This window comes from Cyprinus carpio, chromosome B14, assembly GCF_018340385.1.
Source record: "Cyprinus carpio isolate SPL01 chromosome B14, ASM1834038v1, whole genome shotgun sequence".
NCBI classification, from domain to species: domain Eukaryota; kingdom Metazoa; phylum Chordata; class Actinopteri; order Cypriniformes; family Cyprinidae; genus Cyprinus; species Cyprinus carpio.
The window spans coordinates 4,228,589-4,249,511 of NC_056610.1; the positions used below are offsets into that span (position 1 = coordinate 4,228,589).

At 35.9% G+C, this 20,923-nt stretch overlaps 3 protein-coding genes across 4 annotated transcripts in view; 2 read left to right on the plus strand and 1 right to left on the minus strand.

The window, feature by feature from the left end:
- Positions 1-1,996: 1,996 nt before the first annotated feature.
- Positions 1,997-9,509, plus strand: npy7r (neuropeptide Y receptor Y7). The gene is made up of 2 exons (XM_042737778.1): positions 1,997-2,328; positions 5,683-9,509. Exon 2 carries the CDS (start codon positions 5,694-5,696, stop codon positions 6,822-6,824), a length of 1,131 nt encoding a protein of 376 aa, XP_042593712.1. The 5' UTR covers positions 1,997-2,328; positions 5,683-5,693; the 3' UTR covers positions 6,825-9,509.
- A 2,101-nt stretch (positions 9,510-11,610) lies between these two features.
- On the plus strand, positions 11,611-14,983 carry LOC109074643 (PRELI domain-containing protein 1, mitochondrial-like). Its single transcript, XM_019090652.2, has 6 exons — positions 11,611-11,751; positions 12,576-12,697; positions 12,874-13,099; positions 13,669-13,782; positions 14,049-14,127; positions 14,217-14,983. The coding sequence occupies exons 2-6, from the start codon at positions 12,606-12,608 to the stop codon at positions 14,336-14,338; spliced, it is 633 nt and encodes a 210-aa protein (XP_018946197.1). The 5' UTR covers positions 11,611-11,751; positions 12,576-12,605; the 3' UTR covers positions 14,339-14,983.
- A 299-nt stretch (positions 14,984-15,282) lies between these two features.
- LOC109074642 (max dimerization protein 3) overlaps positions 15,283-20,923 on the minus strand; it is a 5,706-nt gene continuing 65 nt past the window's right edge. The window contains exons 1-6 of one of the 2 annotated variants that reach the window (XM_042737780.1): positions 20,759-20,923; positions 20,005-20,107; positions 19,227-19,256; positions 18,700-18,814; positions 17,024-17,189; positions 15,283-16,716 (exon numbers count right to left, since the gene is read on the minus strand). The exon at positions 20,759-20,923 is cut by the window's right edge and continues 48 nt beyond it. In XM_042737780.1, the coding sequence (XP_042593714.1) occupies positions 16,601-16,716; positions 17,024-17,189; positions 18,700-18,814; positions 19,227-19,256; positions 20,005-20,107; positions 20,759-20,828 (600 nt within the window). In that variant the 5' untranslated portion in view covers positions 20,829-20,923 and the 3' untranslated portion in view covers positions 15,283-16,600. Of the gene's footprint in view, positions 16,717-17,023; positions 17,284-18,699; positions 18,815-19,226; positions 19,257-20,004; positions 20,108-20,758 lie in introns of both variants that reach the window. The other variant, XR_006156394.1, reaches the window with a different exon arrangement.

Below are 20,923 nucleotides of genomic sequence, written 5' to 3' on the forward strand. Positions count from 1 at the left end.
TTTGGCTTTAGTTTTCCCCAAAACTATAGAGTAGAAATATTTGAAACTTAATACAGTAATGGTCAGAGGGACTTTGAACAGGAATCAACTGAAAGAACAAGCAAACCTAAAAAGCAAAGAATTTTATGAGTGTTTGAAAATGGGACATGGTGTAAAAGTGCTTATGCACTTACATGCTTGGGGTGAATTTGGCTTTAGTTTTCTCCAAAACTATACAGTAAAAATTTTTGAAACATAATACATTAATAATCAGGATCACTGTAAATAGGAATCAAATGAAAGAACGAGCAAACCTATAGAGGAAAGACTTTTATGAGTGTTTGAAAATGGGAAATGGTCCAACTGCTAGAATGCACTGTTTTTTGGAGTGAATTTGCCATTCATTTTCTCCAAAACTATACAGTAGAAATATTTGAAAATTAACACAGTAATGGTCAGAGTGACTGTGAACAGGAATCAACTGAAAGAACTAGGAAACCTATAAAGCAAAGAACTTTATGAATGTTTAAATATGGGACATGGTGTAAAAGTGCTTATGCACTTAGATGCTTGTGGTTGAATTTGGCTTTAGTTTTCTCCAAAACTATACAGCAAAAATATTTGAAACTTAATACAGTAATAAGCAGGATCACTGTGAATAGGAATCAACTGAAAGAACGAGCAAACCTATAAAGCAAACAATTTTATGATTGTTTGAAAATGGGAAATGGTCCAACTGCTAGAATGCACTGTTTTTTTGAGTGAATTTGCCATTAAGTTTCTCCAAAACTATACAGTAAAAATATTTGAAATTTAATACAGTAATAATCAGGATCACTATGAACAGGAATCAACTGAAAGAACGAGCAAACCTATAAAGCAAAGATTTTTATGAGTGTTTGAAAATGGGTAATTTTGCAACTGCTAGAATGCACTTTTTTGGAGTGATTTTGCCATTAATTTTATCCAAAACTATACAGTAAAATGACTTGAAAATTAATTCAGTAATATTCAGGGTCACTGTTAAAAGTTATCAATTGGAAAAATGAACAAACCTTTTAAGGAAACCTTTTTTACGAGTAAGTGCTTTTTATGAGAAAAGAGTGAGAATGCACATTGAGTTTTGGAGTGATTTGCCTTCAAATTGTACAAATATTGTATAATACATTTAACTGGAAAATGAATACATTAATAGTCAAGGTCACTATTACTTGAAAGCTATACACACACAATACATAATTTATCAATGTTAATATATATATATATATACATATATATATATATATATATATATATATATATATATATATATATATATAAATTGATAAATGATGTATATTAATAAATGTACAATACAAATGTTAATGTACAAAAAACAATGTATTCACAAACATTAATTTAAAAAAAAAATTAAATTGTATTATTTATATCATGACATAAAATAGCAATAAATAAATATTCTGATGTCCCTTTAAGTTCTTTTTAGGGTTAAATTACGTTTTATGCAGATTTTTTTTTTTTTGGGTCACCCGTGAACTATTGAAAATATCAGCAAAAGTATAAAGGAAACGCCGTTATGACAGCTTCTTTACATCCATTTTGACCCCACACAACACCACAACAGTAAGTGCACGATTAGACGCACAACACAAAAAAAAAGTGCGGCTGGCTTGACCGTGTACTTTCAAACCGCGGCTGGCTTGACCGCAGTAAAATACGGCCAATAAATGAAACAGTGTATTTACACACGATTTCCTCCTCAGAAACAAAGACTGTATGCTTTAGTGATACTCCAAACTCTAGAAATCACAGCCATCACTTACTGCAATCTATGCTGTCACTTTGACAGTTTCAGTTATTTACGAGTCAGAATGATATAACACTTTGTATCTAATTAGAAGCTCTTTGAGTGACATTCATTACTGAAATAGAGCTATGCATGTCATCCCAATTCAACTGTCATACAGTGTACCACTGGTCTTAATGCATATATCCTGACACATCACAATCACATCTCATTTGATTTGATCAGTGTATACAAGAGCGTCACATTGCATAGACAGATCCCTCCACTAGAGCAGTTCCTCCCACAGCCTGCATGCATTCATGCACCTAAAGTTCACTTGCCTACAGCTGGTGGTTTGCTTTGAAAAAGAAATGTGCATTTCTTTCCCCCCCAACATGGATATACATTTAGTACGCTATGCCTCTGCGTTCTTTCCGAGGATGAAGCTGATCTTGAAGGGGACAATAGCGTGAAGCTGTCGCGTGCAGCGGGGATGCGCGAACTTTACCGCGCGTGCTGCGCAATCATCCCGGTTATTATAGGGGTGATATCTGACATAAAAGGTGAGTGGATTGTTCGTTCTGTAATATTCGATAGGATGAAGAAATGTGTGTTTTTAATTAAATAACGCACGTGGCAGGTGTCTGTATCAATGTTGTGCACATCAGAATATTAATTCGAATTTGCTTTTAAGAATTAAGATGCAATGGATTGCAAAGAAATTCATATAACAGCTTTAAGTGCATTTTTTAATTCTCCATTAAGTTTTCAGTGTGAATTACCATCGACATATGAAATATTGCAAGCAATATTATGATATTAATATCCAGGCATGAAATGCCACCTAAATAGGTACTACATACTTAGTTTAGCCTATATATCTTTTGTGTAAGAAATTACCATATCTACATTTATAAACATTTAATTTTCCAGACTTACCGCAAGGCGATCAAAATGTAGCCATAAGTATACAGTATATATAAATAAATTCACATTTGTATTTATTAAATGTTATACATTTTACATATTTAATGAAACATTATGGTTTTTTTACGTATTTAATGAAATATTAATAGCCTGTTAACGTAATATTAAATATATTGATATAATTGTAATAAAAATATACCTATATTAAATATATACAATTTTTGCAATGCAGCATGACATAATTATTTGTTTTGATTTTAGCTGTGTTAACTTTGGACATTATAGTTTAGAGAAATACATGTCTAATGTATTTTGAAATAACAGACAATAGTGAATTTCTTTGCAATGCATTTCAGTAAATTTCTCTTCCTGTCATCCCAATTCAACATTCTGTGGGACGTGGCCAATTCAATTCAAACTCCAACTCATGAACTGAGTTTACAAAACCCCAGAGTATCATTCCTAGGATAGTCTTACGCGTTACTGTTATGTGTATTTTTTTATTATTTAAATTACGAAAAGTTACTCCAATGTTGTTTTTATAGTTGCCGAGATAAAAATCATAAAGCATTTGATTACATCAGCTGGATGAGTATCTGATATACTAGACCAGTCCTCATGATGAGTTAGCACGTCATAAATGAGGCTTCCAAGAGCTCTTGGTGTGGAGGAAGAGCATCCCCAGCAGAACATGATAATGACAGTAAAGCTGAATCATGGGGGACGTTTTAGGGAGACAATCAACAGACCTAGTAGCCTTTTATTTGTGCTGATTCCTCTTTACACGTACACACACAAACAACAAAAAAAAAAAAAAAAAAAAAAAAAAAGTGGCAATTCTGGCCTGAAGTGTTTTTCCAGTGGATTCTATCTCAAAATGCAGTTTTCCAACTTGATATTCATTAACGTAACGCTTAGTATAATATGAAACACAGAATGCCTTCTGGAAAGAGTCGATTCATCTGGAGAGAGAATACAACATTCCTATTTCTAGTCTTGATCTATTAGAAATAAGTGAATGGACTGTCATATTCTGCAGATAGTCGATGACTTGTCCAAATTAATGAACATTGAAAGGAAAGGCCATAAGGGATATGACCTTTTGATGAATAGCATCTTGCATGTGCCTCTGGAGGACAAACTCAAAAAATCTGCAGGACGTGAACAGAAATAAAAGCACATCCTACTGTAAATTAACAATGTTCTCTTTTGTCACTTGAAGTCAACACAAAATTAAAATTGACATTGCTTTCTTATTACATGTTCACAGCGCATGCTTTTGTTAAAATAGCCACACAACTGTTTCAGCTATATTTTAGCCTTTGTTTTGCCTTTTTTAAATTAACTTTAAAGTGTTAAAGCCTGGTACCAAATTGGTTATATTAACTGAGCCAAGCAGAAAAAGACATTTATTTTTATAGCCAAAACCCTTTTGTACACACCTTCAAAGCTCTTAGCTGCTTGTAGATAGCTCAGTAAAAAATGGAGGCAATACTTTTTGTAAGGAACAATAGAAGTATACCCATCAGCTAAAAACAATGTTACAAAATGGTTTGCTTTTTTTAATTCAATGCACCCTGAAACATTGAGTTTCCTGCAAAAACGGTGCCATCTTTGGTTGGGAGAAGACCGCATTAGAGCAGTGTTTTTGTTTTCAATTTCTAAATGACCTAAGATGCCAAAGTCTTTATTGCCAATTTTCCTTTTCCCTTGAGCAAAAAGCTGTCCATACAGTTTGTGTCATATAATGAGCTTAAATGACAATATAGGCACTTCTAAATGTGCTCATGAGCTCAAATCGTTCTTAGAAATAAAGCTCTGCATTGTCTTTCTTTGAGCAGCCTGTAAATTGGATTTTAATGAAGCTCTATCCATCTCTTATGAGCAGGAGAGGGCCTCGTTAACCTTTTTGTAATTAAATATGGTTCAACATTCTGGTAGCAAAATCATGATGATTGCCAAGCAGTAAATGTATATTATATTAGTCGTTTTTCAATAATAGCTTTAATTGAACATGATAAAAAGAAAAAAATAATAACAAAGATGGCTGTGTTTGTGTAAAATGTGTGCATCTCAAATACAATCCCATTTCTCAGCTTAATGATGTCATTATCTAATGCTCATTTATATGCCTTGCAGTGCTGTAATGATTATGATTTACCTCCTTCAGTAGATGCGTATGCTATATATTTCATCAGGTGTGCATGTCGCATCCAGAGCATGCATCACTCACTTCTACTCCAACTGAGCATACAAAAAGAAAAGAAGACATCATTCAGCTTCCATGCTGAGAATGAGATCTCTGGCGTACATTTATAATTTAACATGTGCAATGAAATGTGAACTACTGAAATGAATAACAACTGGCATATATGTACCAATATACAATGGCATAAAATATAATGGTACAAAAAGCATACTATTCATATACTGACTAAACATCACCTTCACACAGTTTGCTTGGAAATGGGTATAATGAAAAGGCTATTAAGACTAACTCCATGGTTGACCCAGACAAAATTACAAAAGAATAGAAACCATTTGGCAACAGAAACAGTGCTGTGGAAACTTGATTTGGCTTTTGACTCCACAGTTTGAAATTCCAATCCCATTCTTCTTGCTTTTTCTATCATATATAGAAAATATTAGAAAAGTGGAAATAGCATGCCTAACATGCCTTAACATTGGATGTGTTATTAAGTATATACTAAAAAATATGTTGTTATCTTCCACTATTTGCAGTAAGTTAGCTTCTAGCACTATTTCCACTTAGGGCATGGATATTACTGCTATTTTCACATGGCCTCGCCCAAATTGTGTGCAGTTTCTTGTGGTATTGTGATTTTATTACAATTTAAATTCACAAATCAAAAAAAAAATTCTTCATAGAAGATGTACATTCAAATGATCGGATGTATGACTTAAAATTGACATGTCAGCAGCGACTGTTTGTACTGTAAGAAGCAAAAATGTTCTTGTCTGTTTGACAGGTTGATGTTGTATGTCCTTGGTTAAAATGGGCCAGTCAGATCTAGCCAATGGAACAGAGGACACGGTCAATGATGGAAGTCAAGAGACCAGCCTGGGAAACGACAGCATGAACACTTACAAACCAGCGTTTGTGGATGACATCACCAAGCACCTGAGTGTCCAAATATCTCTCATCTTTGCATATTCACTCATAATCCTGCTAGGACTTGTGGGTAACATCCTGGTGATTTACATGATCATTCTGTACAGAAACATGCGCACGGTCACCAACTACTTCATTGCAAACCTGGCCTTGGCTGACCTGATGATGGACACAGTATGTTTGCCTTTCACGCTGATTTACACGTTGATGGACGAATGGAAATTTGGAGCAGTTATGTGTCATATGGTGCCCTATGGCCAAGCTCTCAGCGTCCACGTGTCCATTCTCACCCTAACGGTCATTGCTCTAGAGCGCTACAGGTGTATCGTCTTCCACCTTGGCCAGCGCCTCAATAAGTGCACCAGCTTCATCATCATCGGCCTGACCTGGGCGTTCGCCGCCATACTGGCCGGCCCGCTGGCTATTTTCCGAGAGTATCGCTATGAGGAAATCCCATACATTGACTTGCGGATCGCGGTTTGCTCCGAGAAATGGCCCAACGGCACCAATCGGGACGCCGTCATCTACAGTTTATCAATGCTTCTCCTGCAGTATGTGGTCCCTCTGGCGATCATCAGCTATGCTTACGTGTGCATCTGGATCAAACTGAAGAACCACATCAGCCCTTCCAACCGCAGCGATGGCATCGGCCGCCGGAAGAAGACCACGAAGATGCTGGCGCTGGTGGTCGTGGTCTTCGCTGTTTGCTGGCTTCCCTTCCACATGTTTCAGCTGGCTAGCGATCTTGACTTGATTCTCAAGTTCAAAGAATACAAACTCATTTACACCTTGTTTCACATCGTGGCGATGTGCTCGACTTTTGTCAACCCATTGCTCTACGGCTGGATGAACCAAAATTACAGGAATGGCTTTCTCATGTTCTTCCGCTGTGAACACAAGCCAGACACCATCTACCCTGATGGGTCCTTCAGGACTCGATCTTTGAGGGGGATGATTGTGAATGGATACAATGATGGTCAGCCCACAACTGCTGTCTAAATATGAAGACATGGTCTTCCTCTGTCTAGAGGAGCCTGTCTAATGCACAGTATATACAGTAGGGTACAATGGAGCTAAAGGCGTACTTGGGTAAAATAATAAGATAATAATTGGGGTAAGATGATAAATAGATGACTGACTTTTCCCTTTGATGACATGAAGTGGTTGGGTAATCGCCATATTTATAATTAAACCATGACATAATAAAATATAATATTCACTGTTACCGCTGAAAACCATATTAAATTATTATGAGGATCTCGTCTTTCCCATTTTAAAATATTTTAAACTGAACATATTAAACTAGCATTATATTTGTTAAACAAAAATACATTTTAATTGTCAAAACAAACAGAAAATAGTGCAAGCTTAGCTGAAGTGATTGTTTTAAACAAATTGTAACATTTGAAATGCAAAATATATTACTTCAGTTAAAGTATTTGTTTCATTACTGGTTGCTTTTGCCCCATGCTGGAGAGACTTTTACCCCAAGTGTGGAGAAAAAAAAAACTTTATTATTTTTTATTATTTATTAAAAATTATTTAACAAATTTAAATATTGTTTTGTTTTAAACAAAACAAACCTCTTTCATGATTTATTTTCCCATAAAATGTATTGCTCCATAAATGATGAATTATCATACATTATGGGAGTAGCGAAAAGCAGATTTTCCTTATGGTGTGCCTTTAGCCCTGTGGACCTGGTGGTGTCCATTTATCATCAGCCTTGTGCAAAACTCTTATTGATAATGTCAGGAGACAGCCAGGAAGCTGCTGATAGGCTTTTCAGCTCTGGAAACATTTTAGAGCCAATCATCTAAGCTGTAAACGGCACGTGACTGATCACTCCTAGGATCTGGAGAAAGCTATTCATTAGCTTTCCCATATATCTTTATGGCATTTGCATGGCTGGTGCAAGACCTACTGGAAGTACATGATTTAAAATCTGCCATCGTTGCTCATGGGGCCACAGAACTTTTTGAGTCAATTACCTGAGCCATAAATATCATGTGACTCAAGTCAAGTCACCTTTGTTTATATAGTGCATTAGACGATACAGAGTGTGTCAAAGCTACTTTACAGTATTATAACAGGAAAACAGTTTTCCAGTTTAAGACAGTTCATCTTTCATTCAGTGATGTCATCGTCCAGTTCAGTTCAGTTCAGATCACTCAGGGGCCATATGAAATGGTCTCATGACAACTCTGATTGGCAAAGTGCGCACACAATTACATACCCTTCACTAGTGACTATTTTGAGCTGTTACATAAAGTCCATTTCATGCTTTAAGAGCCCTTCAAAAATGAATCTTGCACTGGTGAAATATTGGTGAAATATGTTGTTTTTTATGTCGTCAGGGTACACAGCAAATGTGAAATTGCCATTGCTTTGTAGAAATCTGGTGCCAGAGTTAATTGGCCCAATGTTGATCATGGTTAAAAATATGTTCATATATTGCATTGTGGGATACAATATCCACATAGTGTGCTCTGTTGTATTTTGCACATTTTGGCAGATGTAGTTCTGGGTGTTAATTTACAAGCATACAGGAAATTTGCATAATATGCATATGCATAGGGTGCATCTCAATCAGCTCTATAGCTCCCGAGCTCGTAAATCAGTATATCGTGCACTTGAATCTGAGCACTGGTAAGGACCCTGGCTCACTGCACATTGGGACAGCGATACACAATTTCCATTTCTAACGACATGACTACGTACAATGTCACCATACACGTATGTAAAATGTGTCAACGCTGGAATTAATGAACAACTGGCAGGACCCATATCATTTTGATATTATTTTTTTATGTATTTTATATATATATGACCTTAAAACATTTCAGCTGAATATAAATTATAAATGTTAACTATATGTTCACTACAAGTCTAGTGATATGTGTTTACGCTGAAATAGACAAAAAAAAAGGTTTGTCTGTTCAAATCTTATATTGAGTGTCATTATATTTAATGAGTTACTTGTGCATTTTATGTTTTGTGCTTCAGAAATGTCACATCATTTCCAGTAAGGGAGCATAGTGAGCATGATGCTCCCTGGTGTTTGTGATAAATTTTCAAGATGCAAAATTTCACGTGCACTAGAAGGATTTCGCGAGTGAGACAGCCCTGACCAGTGCTCAGACTATTGAACTATAGGGAGCTGATTGAGACACACCAATACTATACATTACATAAATGGCAAGACTAGCATAACCGCATTTCGAACATAACCTACTATGTTTTTGTACACTCCAAGCATTGATATGCGATCAATGAATTGTCCATCTCAACATTTAACTAATGAATGTCTTTGTTATTTAGTTATATTAAAAGTTTTGTTGTGAGTTTAAATAATCAAGTAAATTGTATGACTTCTGATGATGAAATCTATTTTGTGATTTGTCAAAGATGGAAATGTCTTGCACGTGTGTTTTTGTGTAAATTTGCATAAGGCTGACACATCAAGTAAATAAATTGCTTTATGCTACTCATTGTATTTATATGATGTGAAGGTTATAATGTACTTTGTATGCAAATAATTAATGTAATCTATGGAATCATGTTCCTGTATATTTTATTGGCATATTTAATATCTATGCTGTGGTGGCAGTGAGATGAAATAAAAAATTGTCTTTGAACTTATTTTCTAAAATGCAGTGGAGGATTTGAGTGAAAGGAAAATAAAACTATATCTGCATATTTTTTTTCTGTTCGGTGCCTTATCAAATCTAAAAATCTTTAGTGAAAGACAAAACCATGGCAACACAACATATAACAAAAAAGATTTGAAATGATCTGCTTCACACCAACATTTGGCTGAAGTGATTATGAAAACAAAACAATATATCCACATTGCAGCTGCTGCATTATTCATCTCCGCTACACAACTCAGTGTTTTTCATGCAATGAGCATAAGAAGGAGAAACCTCAGAGAATATAATAAACCGTGGCACAAACCTCTTGTTCTACATTCAATAAGCCATAAGATGAAGATCTGCACACAAATGAATAAAACAGACACCAGACAATGGTTCTTAGTGTGTTTATAACATTCATTTGTCTTATCTGGAGTTTATCTTATTTATTTATTTTTAACATGATGGGGTGTTTTTTGGAAATATGGCTATTTAAAAAAGCTATTTCTCCAGGAGAGCAAATTGGAAACTAAATGACCAAGTTTGTTCTAAAAACAGCAATGAACAAATGTGTGCAAAATAGGGGTTTACTAAATGCCCCCATTTCCATTTCATAAATCTGGTCACCTTAAATAGGCCTATAACCATTTTGGAGGTCATCAACCATTTTAGGCCGAAAAGTTTGAATTTGTTAAGTGTTTATTTTATCCAAATTGTGCAAAACTTTTTACTATCCTTGTAGGGACATTTGGTCCCCACAATGCAGGGAATTTCACACACAGTTAAAAATATTGGGCATGAGTAGGCAAAATGATCTTTAAAGAATAATAGTCACACTTACCATCTTCATGGTCAGAAATGACTGCCATAGGAAATGAACAGGCAATCTGAAAATAAAGAGCACATTTTTGGGGGTACAATCTACAAAGTAGTTTCTGATAATGTCGTAAATATATAAAATTGCAAAACCTAAAATGAAGAAGTTTTGTCTGAAAATACTCATATAAACACCTTTTCTCTATTTTTACTGAAACAAACATTCATTTCATTAAAAGATGTCTCTTCAGTCTGTTTTGAGCTCTCTATATTTACTTTTCCTAAAAGGATGCTGTAAGACAAGAAATATTTTATGCATAAAACAATAAATCCTAAATTCCTAGATTAGAAATTTTGCTTGAAAATTGCATTTATGTAAATAATACATAAAAGAGAGAAAAACTTGTTTGCTTGGCTTGTAAAAATATTTTGCAATTTGACCTATGTTTCAGTTTCTTTAGATGATTTCTTCATCTTCAGTCTTGAAAAAATACCTTCTGTCCAACAGAGGGCAGAAACTGATTAGATTTATTCCATGCCTGACAGAAAAATAACAGCTTTAGTTCTTATCAAATAAGTGGTTCAGCTGCACAATATATATGATTTGTTTTTGTGAAGAAGAAAAAACATACACATTATAGAGATTACAGTTAGTTGATACACATATCAAAACATAATTAAAATCTTACTTGTAATTTTCTATTAACTGAAAAAGGGAGAATACATTCTAAAACGTTTTTGTTTAATTGTTGTGGGTTCCTTGTTTTGTTATTGATAATTATAGAGTGATTTTTGGTCAATTGTATTTCAACCTAGTTTAATAAGCGTTGTAAATAGCAAACATATAAGTGTGATTGTTTATTTGATTGTTATTGTACTTTCACTCACCTGGTATAGACATAGTGATGTGTGTGTAGAACAAAGCTACTAGAAGTGTCTCTTGATAAGTGCTCTGCGGTCTGCTCTAGTCCAGGTTACTGTCTTCACTGCTGCGGCGCAGCTCCCTCTGTTGGTAAAAAACAATTACTACTCGAGTGCTCTGGCAAGCAACAGCAGGCTACTATGGTCGTTTTTGCAGTGCATTTGCGGACTGTTTTGAACTACAAAAAATGGCACATTTTCATGGACAGATTGCTGGCAGGACACCAAAACCGGGACTTGGCCCCAGAGAACGCAAGTTGTCTGATCACCTCCTTATGCAGATCTGATTTTTTTATATGCAAACTCTTCAAAACGTATGTATTTAGATTAGAATTCACGTTAAATTTAAAAATAACAATATTAATAATATTATGGTTAGGGAACGCTACATGTAAATCAGCTGTACAGTGCAGTTACGCGCATGGTCTTCCGGAAGTGGCGTAAGTGACCATGACCTTCCTCTTTTCAGTCACGTAGACGAGACACACGGATGGTCGCGAAATGTAGGAGTAGAGAAAAATCACTCCGCAAGGCGCCCATAGTCTGTTACGCTGGTAAGTCCTCATTCGCATTCATGTTTATGATTGTTTTCGTTCATTCATTCATTCAGAAAGAGAGTAGACACGCGTTAGCCGCGAGCTAACGTTAGCAACAAGAGCAGCAGATGTGCATGACATTCATCCAACGGTTCAGGTTCAGCTGAAGTAAAGGTGAAAGGCGTAGCTTATAATACAGTGTTACATTTGTAATACTTGTGACCACTACTGCTTCTAAAATATTAATAATTAAATTATCTAATCATTTTTTATATATAGCCGTAACTTACAACTTCTAATTCTATGGCTGTCTAGGATTTTTAATCACGATCTTGTCAAAACAGTGGTTTGTGTGCCTAAACAGCGTTTTTGGGCATCATAGCGTCAAAATCCAGTCAGATGCCTACCATCACCGTTTCAGCACATAGTAAGCTTGTTGTCTTGATGGCTGATTTGAACGTTATGGTCTCAATAAAGTGAAAATCTTATCTGGATCTGGTTTCTGAACAGCTTTTTTTTTTAAACATTATAGTCTGAAAACCAAATGGGCTGCCTGCGAAGACAGGAATTTTTTTTTTTTTTTTTTTTTTTTTTTTGGCTATCATAGTATACAAAAATTTGGGACACGACTAGCATATTACAGGTCAGCTGACTCGTGTAGGTATGCAGCTCATGCCTCTTATCTGTCAATCCATAGCTAAAGTTGCATGTACTCATTTAATTCAAGTCTTACTCCTTATATCATAATTAAGGCTTTCCTCATGCCTGTCTTCAAGATATTATTTAGTTTGACTTGTATTCTTTAGTTATCAACTAGGTGCTGTTTTTGTGCTTTGCTACAGTTTTTAGCACAGTCAGGTTGAGAGGGAACAATGGTGAAGTATTTCAGCTGTGCAGGCTTTCTGAAGAGCTCATGGGACCAAGTGTTTTTGGCATTCTGGCAGAGATACCCCAACCCCTACAGGTACTACAAATATGTATATTTGTCTTCTTTTAAGATACCTTTCTACAGCTCCCACAGCATATGTATTTATTTTTTAATTCTTTGACAAGATTTCCTATTAATTTTTTTTATATACATTTAGTTTTATAACCACTGTCTATTTGGTTTTATATAATTTCTGTATTTATATTCCTCAGTAATCATGTTTTAACTGAAGACATCATATTTCGGGAAGTCACTCCGGAGAACTGTCTGATGTCCAGACGTCTCCTGACCAAAACAAGCAGAGCTCCTCGCTGGGCGGAGAAGTTTCTGCCTGCTCACATGGCACAGAAGGCTTACATCATTGAGGACTCTGTAGTGGATCCTCAGGGCAGGACCATGACCACTCTCACCTGGAACATCAGCCACGCTCGTGTGATGGTGGGCCGCCATCCCTCCTCCTGTCTCACAGAGCTGACAAGAACATGTCCGAGCGATATTGCACCCCAAAATCTATAGAAAATAAGGATTTATATTTGTCAAGAAAACAAATTAAACCTATTTTTAGGACCATTAATATGTTGTGTATTCTGACAGTAAGCACTAAGTTTACTAAGTAAAGTGGGGCTTTAAAGGGGATTAATTTTTAAACATATTTCTCCTTTTCTTAACTAAAGCACAGCATGCAGAAAATTGCAGATGAGAGATGAATAATATTTCACCTGCTGGCACTTAAATACGTGAATATGGCATGGAAGCAAAATAGCATGACGCTGAATTGCACTAATTAAAAATTAATAATAATGTGTCAAATTAACAGTGCTTGCATTTTAATGCATTGCGTTTTTAGTGCAATTCAACATGCTTTTTGTTTCAAAAACAGTTGTGATTATTTTTACTTCTATAATATAGTTATTTTGTATGATTTCCTGGACTGGGTGTGATTAATTATCAACTGGCCTGACTAGACATGAACTATAAGAGGTTAACTATGTGTTTTCTGTGTGTAGAGTATTGAAGAGCGTTGTGTGTACAGAGTGAACCCTGACAACAACAGCTGGACCGAGATCAAGAGAGAGGCCTGGATATCTTCCAACCTGTACGGCCTCTCTAGAGCGATTCAGGTCAGCGGGTGACAGGACGTCTAAACAACACATGGTTATGTTGAGCTCAAAGAATGCTTTATTACAGTAGTGTGTGTGATCTGTTTAAAAACATTTGAATAACATTCTGCAGCCTGGATCGTTGCGTCAATGCAGAAGATCGTGCAGGGTGTTTATAGCTAACTGCTGTTTAGTCTGCCGTTAAATTACCTCACTGGAACTTCCACAACACTTGGCAGCAAGGAGTGTTTTTCAAAGCACTTTACATCTTTCTATTACATTTTCAGGAATTTGGTCTTGCCCGGTTTAAGAGCAGCATTACAAAGACCATGAAAGGCTTTGAGTATGTCCTGGCCAAGATGCAAGGTAAGATGCCAGCTAGAGTTCAAGCATGCAGTAGCAGTTTAATGGTTTAATTCATTTTGTCGGCTAAGCTGGATCTCATTACTGCACAGGTGAAATGCCCACACGTACTCTGGCAGAAACCGCAACTGTGAAGGCACGTGAGACTGCACTCGCCGCCAAGGAGAAGGCGAAAGATTTAGCCTCTCAAGCCCAAAAGAAGCAGTATGTATGATGAGCGCACACGCCTGGAGGTGACGCGGTGTCCGGACTCTCCAGCACTTCTGAAAAGGGCCGTGTCATTCCATGGATGCGAGATGCATTAAACCAGGAGCTGAGAAGATCAAATCATGCCTGTCTGGATTCTCAGAATGCAATTAGTGAAGCCAATGTGCTCTTCGCCTGAAATTCTCCAGTAAACTTGATTTAATACAGCACCATCCTCCACCTGCCACTGATTTTACATGAGATGTTTGCATTTTTGCGATTTGTTGATGTATTTCGAACATGGCCTCTCTGAATCGTCATATTCACACTTACGGAGGTCTGTAATCTGCTTTGTTTAGCAATGTGTTGCTTCAAATTGAAGTTCTATCTGCATTGATGGGTCCACGGTTCCAGCAGTCATTGCCAGCGTGATATCTAGAGTTCTGCAGAGGAGTCTGATCTTTGGCACGTGAGAGCATATGCCAGAAAGGTTTGCAGCGGATGGACGGCAATGTCCAATTAAGTGTAAAAGTTGTCAAAAAATGTCCATTGTTGTGTGTCTGAAAGAAGAAATGCATTCGTTTAATGAAACGGTAAGATCGCTTATGTAATGTTTTGTAGCTCTTAATTGTCCGTGATCAGCAGGAATTACCAATAAATATTTTATATCTGACATTGTTCTCTTGTTTTTGCTTTTTTTTCATTTCATTTGCACTGTGATCACTATTGAACAGGAGATAACACAATTTTAAGCAGATCAAGTAAATTTCATGCCACTTATATTTTGTAGAGAAATGAAACCAAGCATGGCATTTAAATAGGCCAACATGTTCTCACTAGTTATGACTGATATGACTGAATACTAGGCTGTTAAGTCAAGATATATAGACTAATATATTACAATCAAGCTCCCCAGTTGCAAATAAATGTATAAAAAAAATCATAGTGACAAGTCAAATTAAATACATAAAATATTTATTTGTACAAAAGGCTTATGTTGGTAAAAAATAATAAAATGCTACATTTCAATACAAGGAGACATAAATACAAAGGTGTTCCTGGTCCAATGACATACGAATAAGTTCATAAGGCATTTGGTGTTCAGAACTGTATATACAATGTAGATTTTGCTGTGCACATTCACACAATTACTGTACAAACATTAAAAACAAAGGCATGTTCATAATAGTTTGCATAAATGACTGATATGAGCAGATACTGAACAGTTTGCAAATACAGCCCATGTATTTTGTCAATACTACCAACATACTGAATTGCAGTTTAAAGGGATGAATAAAAAAAAAAAAAAAGTAAAACATTTTCACATGAGCAGACTAACACATCTTAGGGGGAAAGGGATTAAACTGCTGAAAATCCACTGTACAAATCAATTTGTTTTTAAAAGAAAAACACTTAACTATGTTCTGTTTTTCAGGCTTCTTGTTTGGGGCTCAACGTAATAGCTTGTGGTTAGGTGTTTTAATAGCACCAACTTTGATTCTCTGAAGTGAACCAAAGCACAGGACCAAAACAAAGTAAAAAATACATAAAAATAAAACGTCACAATGACGGCAATATTAGTTCAATAACAATCATTTCAAACCCAACTGTACCTTTACCCAATAGCAAATAACAAATGCATGGCTGTAAAGGAAACCATTCTTTCCCTATGAATTGCAGCACCACAACCTTTGAATTAGCCTCCCCAGTTTTTCCAATTAGAAAAAAATTGCAATATTAAAAGTGAAAAAAAAAAAAAAAATGCATTGACATAATCTGCAATTTCACATATTAGCAAACTTGAAAGAAATAACACACCTAAAGAGACATCACAAGTGCTCATGCGTATGCTTTGTGCAATGTATCAAAACTCAACTTTTAAAACAGAATTAAATAAGCTGGATATTAAACATTTAAGTGCAAGCCATGTGTACTGCAGGCTGACCCTAAAGTTAAGCTCATTAGCTGGATAGAAGACAGCTAACGGGTACAATGTGACCATAACTAATCCAGAAAAAAAAACATTCATTCTGTGGAAATAAAGCAAAACCAAAATTGTTACACTTGAATCTCACGAGTGTATAGCATACTAGAGCACCATAATGCCGTTAGTGTAAAGAATACACTACACAAAATAAATTCCAGTCATGCTTAGTTGTTTGCAGCTGATGGTTTCGGAGTGGCAGCAACATAGGGCTGTTCTGTGATGACGATGGTAAAGCCCATCAAACGTTTTCAGAGTCCCCCATCCACTTCATACCGTTCTGTGATGTTTGTAGATCTGGGACGGTCATAACCAGGTGTGATTAGAGGTAGAGTAGCTGTGGTCCACCCCAGCATGTGATGAGCCCAGACCATCTGACTCCAGAGTCCACACCATGCTCTCCACATCGATCTCAACATCCTCTGCAATTTTCAAGCAAATATGATCAACAACTCATGAGATTACTCTACCACCCATTACATAAGGCTTGTGAACAAAAAAGCCTGGCATATAATAGTCAGAATAATCTTAAAAAACAAAAAAAGAAAAGCTTTCAGTAAAGCTTTCATTTAAAAAGTGTTTTTTTTAAATAAATTGTTTTAACCAAGTTAGATACTGATCATAATAATAATAATAATAATAGAATAGAAATATTTGAAGCTCATATTAATCTCACAGTAACTCGAACGTTATTTAGGAATATGAACATCTCGGCCGTCTGATGATCACCTCTCTCAGAGTCGGATCTCTCCGAGGACACAGCTGAGCCAAGGCTGTCGTTACGCATCCTCTCTGAACCGCCCTGCAGTTTCTCCAGCCGTGTGCGCAGTTCTCTCTGCTCCCAGCGCAGACGATCCTTCAGCAGCTCTGCACGCTCGTCCTGTTCCTGCAGCTTCTGCAAGCGCACATGAAGATCCACCTTTAAACCTTCTGCTGTGCATCAAATCTCTCTGCATCACCAGGATCAGAACGACTTGCTTCACATCTCTCTGATTGATTAATTAGGTTAGCTCCTTTCTTTGCTGGCAGACAAAAACATTTGTAAACCATTTACAGTAAATGTCCTGTTGCAATGTATGCTTTTAAAAGCTGGACATCAGACTTGTAACAGCAATCCACCAAATGGCATTATAACACTGCATATGAGGAAAATCAACAGTATTCATAGAATAACTTGCTTTGATTTTAATAAACTTTATTCAATCTAACAGCCATTCATACACAAATGAGATGTGTTACATAAATACTTGATATGGTTTAAGCTTGTCATTAAGAAACAGAAGCAAACGCACTGAGTTAGTTTGTTTGTGTTTAACACCATTCCAGCTTCTGTGGCGAGAAATATTATGGCTGAATTATATCATTTTTTTAGAATTCATTTTTGCTAAAAACTCAAACTGTATTTGGCTTAACTCTTAAAAATCTTTCCAAAAGAATTAACTGAATATAAAAAAAAAAAAAAAAAAAAAGAGCTATATCAATGATTTAAAACCAGTACAATCTAATAAAACATGCTTCAAAGATAAAGGGATTCGGCAGAGAGAACATGTTGGAGGATCTTCCCCTAGTATTAAAAACTACAGCAGGTATAAACAATCTGGTCCCACTGTTCAGAAAATGAATAGAAAATGTATCACTGTATATAGATCCCATTCTGTTTGCCATTTGTTATTAACAATTGGCTTTAAATCCATAGGAGGTACTGCACAAATTTTCAGATCTGGCAATAATGCTTCTTTTGCCAAACTCACGGAGTAACAGAGTGGAAATCAAACATCAAAAGATGTAACTTTACTTTTCATTAACAATGGAAAAGGGCCTTGAATAAAACGGTTTAATTGAACTATTTTTTGTTTTATAAAGCAGCCGTTCAATGGCTTATTGCTCAGGGATGTTCCACCAGAATGGCCACAAAAAGTCCCTAAATTATATTAACTATATTTACCATTTATTTCACTAATAATCATCATTTACTTACTTAAAACTCTGTGGAAATTAATTTGCGGTCTCCTTTTTTGCCTAAAAGCATAGAATTGCAAAAAGCAAAATACACATATTACACAATAAATGTGTTTAAACATTTGTTGGGTAACAAACACTAAGAGTGTTGCTGAGATGTGCATGCCATTTGCTGCCAGATACTAACTCTAAAACACTAAACATAGCCTTGTCAGCAGGTGTTTCACAACCTATTCTAGACCGCAACAAAATTCTGATAGCATGCCATTTTTTTTTTTTTACATAATTTCCAGTCCTTTCCATAATTACTCAGTTGAAATAGTTGTCTTTATTCTATAGACTAATACACAACAAATAATCTGATCTCCATTTATTTATTTATTTATTTTTTACTTCTGTTTTATCATCACTCTTAATATTTTGGTAATATGGTCAATCTGGCTCACCTTGATGTGCAGCTGTGCTTGTCTGAGCAGACTGAGGGTTGTGTTTCTAGCCGATTCCGAGGACAGAGGAACCTGCTCCTTCAGCTGCTCCAAACAATGTTTTAACTGAGCTCTCCTACAATCACAAACACAAGCAGCAACATAACATTTAACTACATGCAAAACCACAGAGACACACTTCATTTCACTCCAGCTTAAATTTGTAATATAATGAATTATACAACCATTAGTTCTAGTACTCGAATTTGATTGGCTAAACAGAGTTCCAATAGCACTCAGACTTTTCCCTATGTTGTCAATGTGCATGCATTTCAGACCCGAGTACAGTATGTGAGCATAGGGTTTTAAAGCTTGATGCTTTTTTTAATTTGGCAAAATCTGTCTAAAAATTAAAGTTTCTCAACAGCAACTGTTTATTGCAGAAAGCAATATCATACTCCCACACTGATGGGACTGAATTTCTGAAAAACTGTACTTATATATAGAACAACTGCAATATTGCTGAATGCAAAATAAAACTTAGTTACCTGTGTTTCTCCAACTCATTGTGAACAGACCTGAAACGAAGAACAAATAGCTTTATTTAGCCATACCATTTGTTCATATTAAATTCTCACTCGTTTTTTATTTGTATAAGATCTGTGTGGATAAGCATTTTGTAGACATTGCCATCTAGTTAGACTGTCCTACAGTAAAAAGTACTTAATATAATCAATTCAGCACTTAATATTTAGCAATATTATTGACTTGACTGCACAGACACTACTGATGAGAACTGGAGCCAGTTGCATAAACTGTTCAGACTAGTCTTAAAAAGTTAGTCATCTATTTTTTTTCCTTCAAGACTGGTCATAACTTTTTTAATTCAGTCATGAAAAGGTAGATTGGTCTTATTTGTGTTGGAAAAGTAAGACTGATTACCCCTTGGCAACTGCTAGTTGCTCAAACTAGCTCTTAAGACACAGTCTATGTAACTGGCCCCTGGACTGAGCTGGATGATGACATCACTGTTTTCTCCAGAGCTGCTTCATAGGAGAAAATGCACTCAATCCATAACTGATGAATGTTACAGACAACTGAATCAAGAACGAACTGACTTTATCTGAAAAACTAACACTTCAAGTTGTCTAAATGGAAGCAGATGCCTTTCATTCATTTGCATAAAAAAAAAATCAAAAGCGGAGGATCGTTTTTTTTTATATATATATTAGTTTTAATATTTTCTGAATAACAAGAATCTCGCTAATCAGTGTTTTAGAAGATGCACAGAGCTGTACAATAGCAAAATTAACACCTTACACTCACCTGCTGTTCCCAGGCGAATGACTCTTTGATTTCTGCTTTTTTCTCTTATCTGTAACTCCTTTACTGTAGAATGGAAGCACTGAGGCATAACCGTGCTCGGCCTCTGAAATGAATAATACATAACATGAGTGATTAATAGCCCGGCCTACTTCCTTTTATATACACAATCCTTTTATACAAGCTAAAAATAAGTTATTTTGGACATCTACAGAAACATCAGACATATTGCCTGATTATAAATCTGAGAAGACAGCCAAATATTAAGGTTCTACTATACCAGATACAGGAAATATCTGCTATGTCAGCATCTCATCAAATCAGCTGTACGCGAGACCGTTTTCTGGTTTTGGCGCCATCGAACGATTTGGCAAATTTTGAAATCGATGCTTCCACTGTTACTATGTATCCAGTAATTACGTGACGTCTTTGTTGAACCGCTGTAACTCTAGCAAAATAACGGGCAACGCTGCTACATTTTTAAATCTATGACGATTTCGCGCCTTTGTGTACAACACAGAACTGAAATGTAGGTCACCGAGCCAAACACAATAATATCAACAACAAAAGCGAAGTTTACCACTCTACAGATACACAAACAAACCTCTGCATAAAAGAAAACACACTCAGTGCCCACAAGAGGAAATAAACAGTACAAACATTAATGAATGTGTGCAAAACACAAACAAACAGCAGACTGTCCGAAACGGCTTCGGTTTCAATACAAACAATTTGAAAGAAATAACGCGTCTAATACCTCTTTCCCTTCGCTCCAAGTATTCAGCTGCCTGCAGAAGCACTTGAATGTTGCATGTATTTATCTCCATTTTTGACAAACAATGTTATTTCGAAAGCGCCAAGAGCGAAACTGATCTATTGAAGTATAGAGGAGAGTTCGGCTGATCCAGCTCGCCACGTCATT

Bases quoted from the DNA above. Each gene is read 5' to 3' on its own strand.
- npy7r (XM_042737778.1), top strand. From the start codon at position 5,694: ATGTCCTTGGTTAAAATGGGCCAGTCAGATCTAGCCAATGGAACAGAG.
- LOC109074643 (XM_019090652.2), top strand. From the start codon at position 12,606: ATGGTGAAGTATTTCAGCTGTGCAGGCTTTCTGAAGAGCTCATGGGAC. The intron at 13,783-14,048 runs GTCAGCGGGTGA...TTACATTTTCAG, and splicing joins GCCTCTCTAGAGCGATTCAG to GAATTTGGTCTTGCCCGGTT. The intron at 14,128-14,216 runs GTAAGATGCCAG...ATTACTGCACAG, and splicing joins TGTCCTGGCCAAGATGCAAG to GTGAAATGCCCACACGTACT.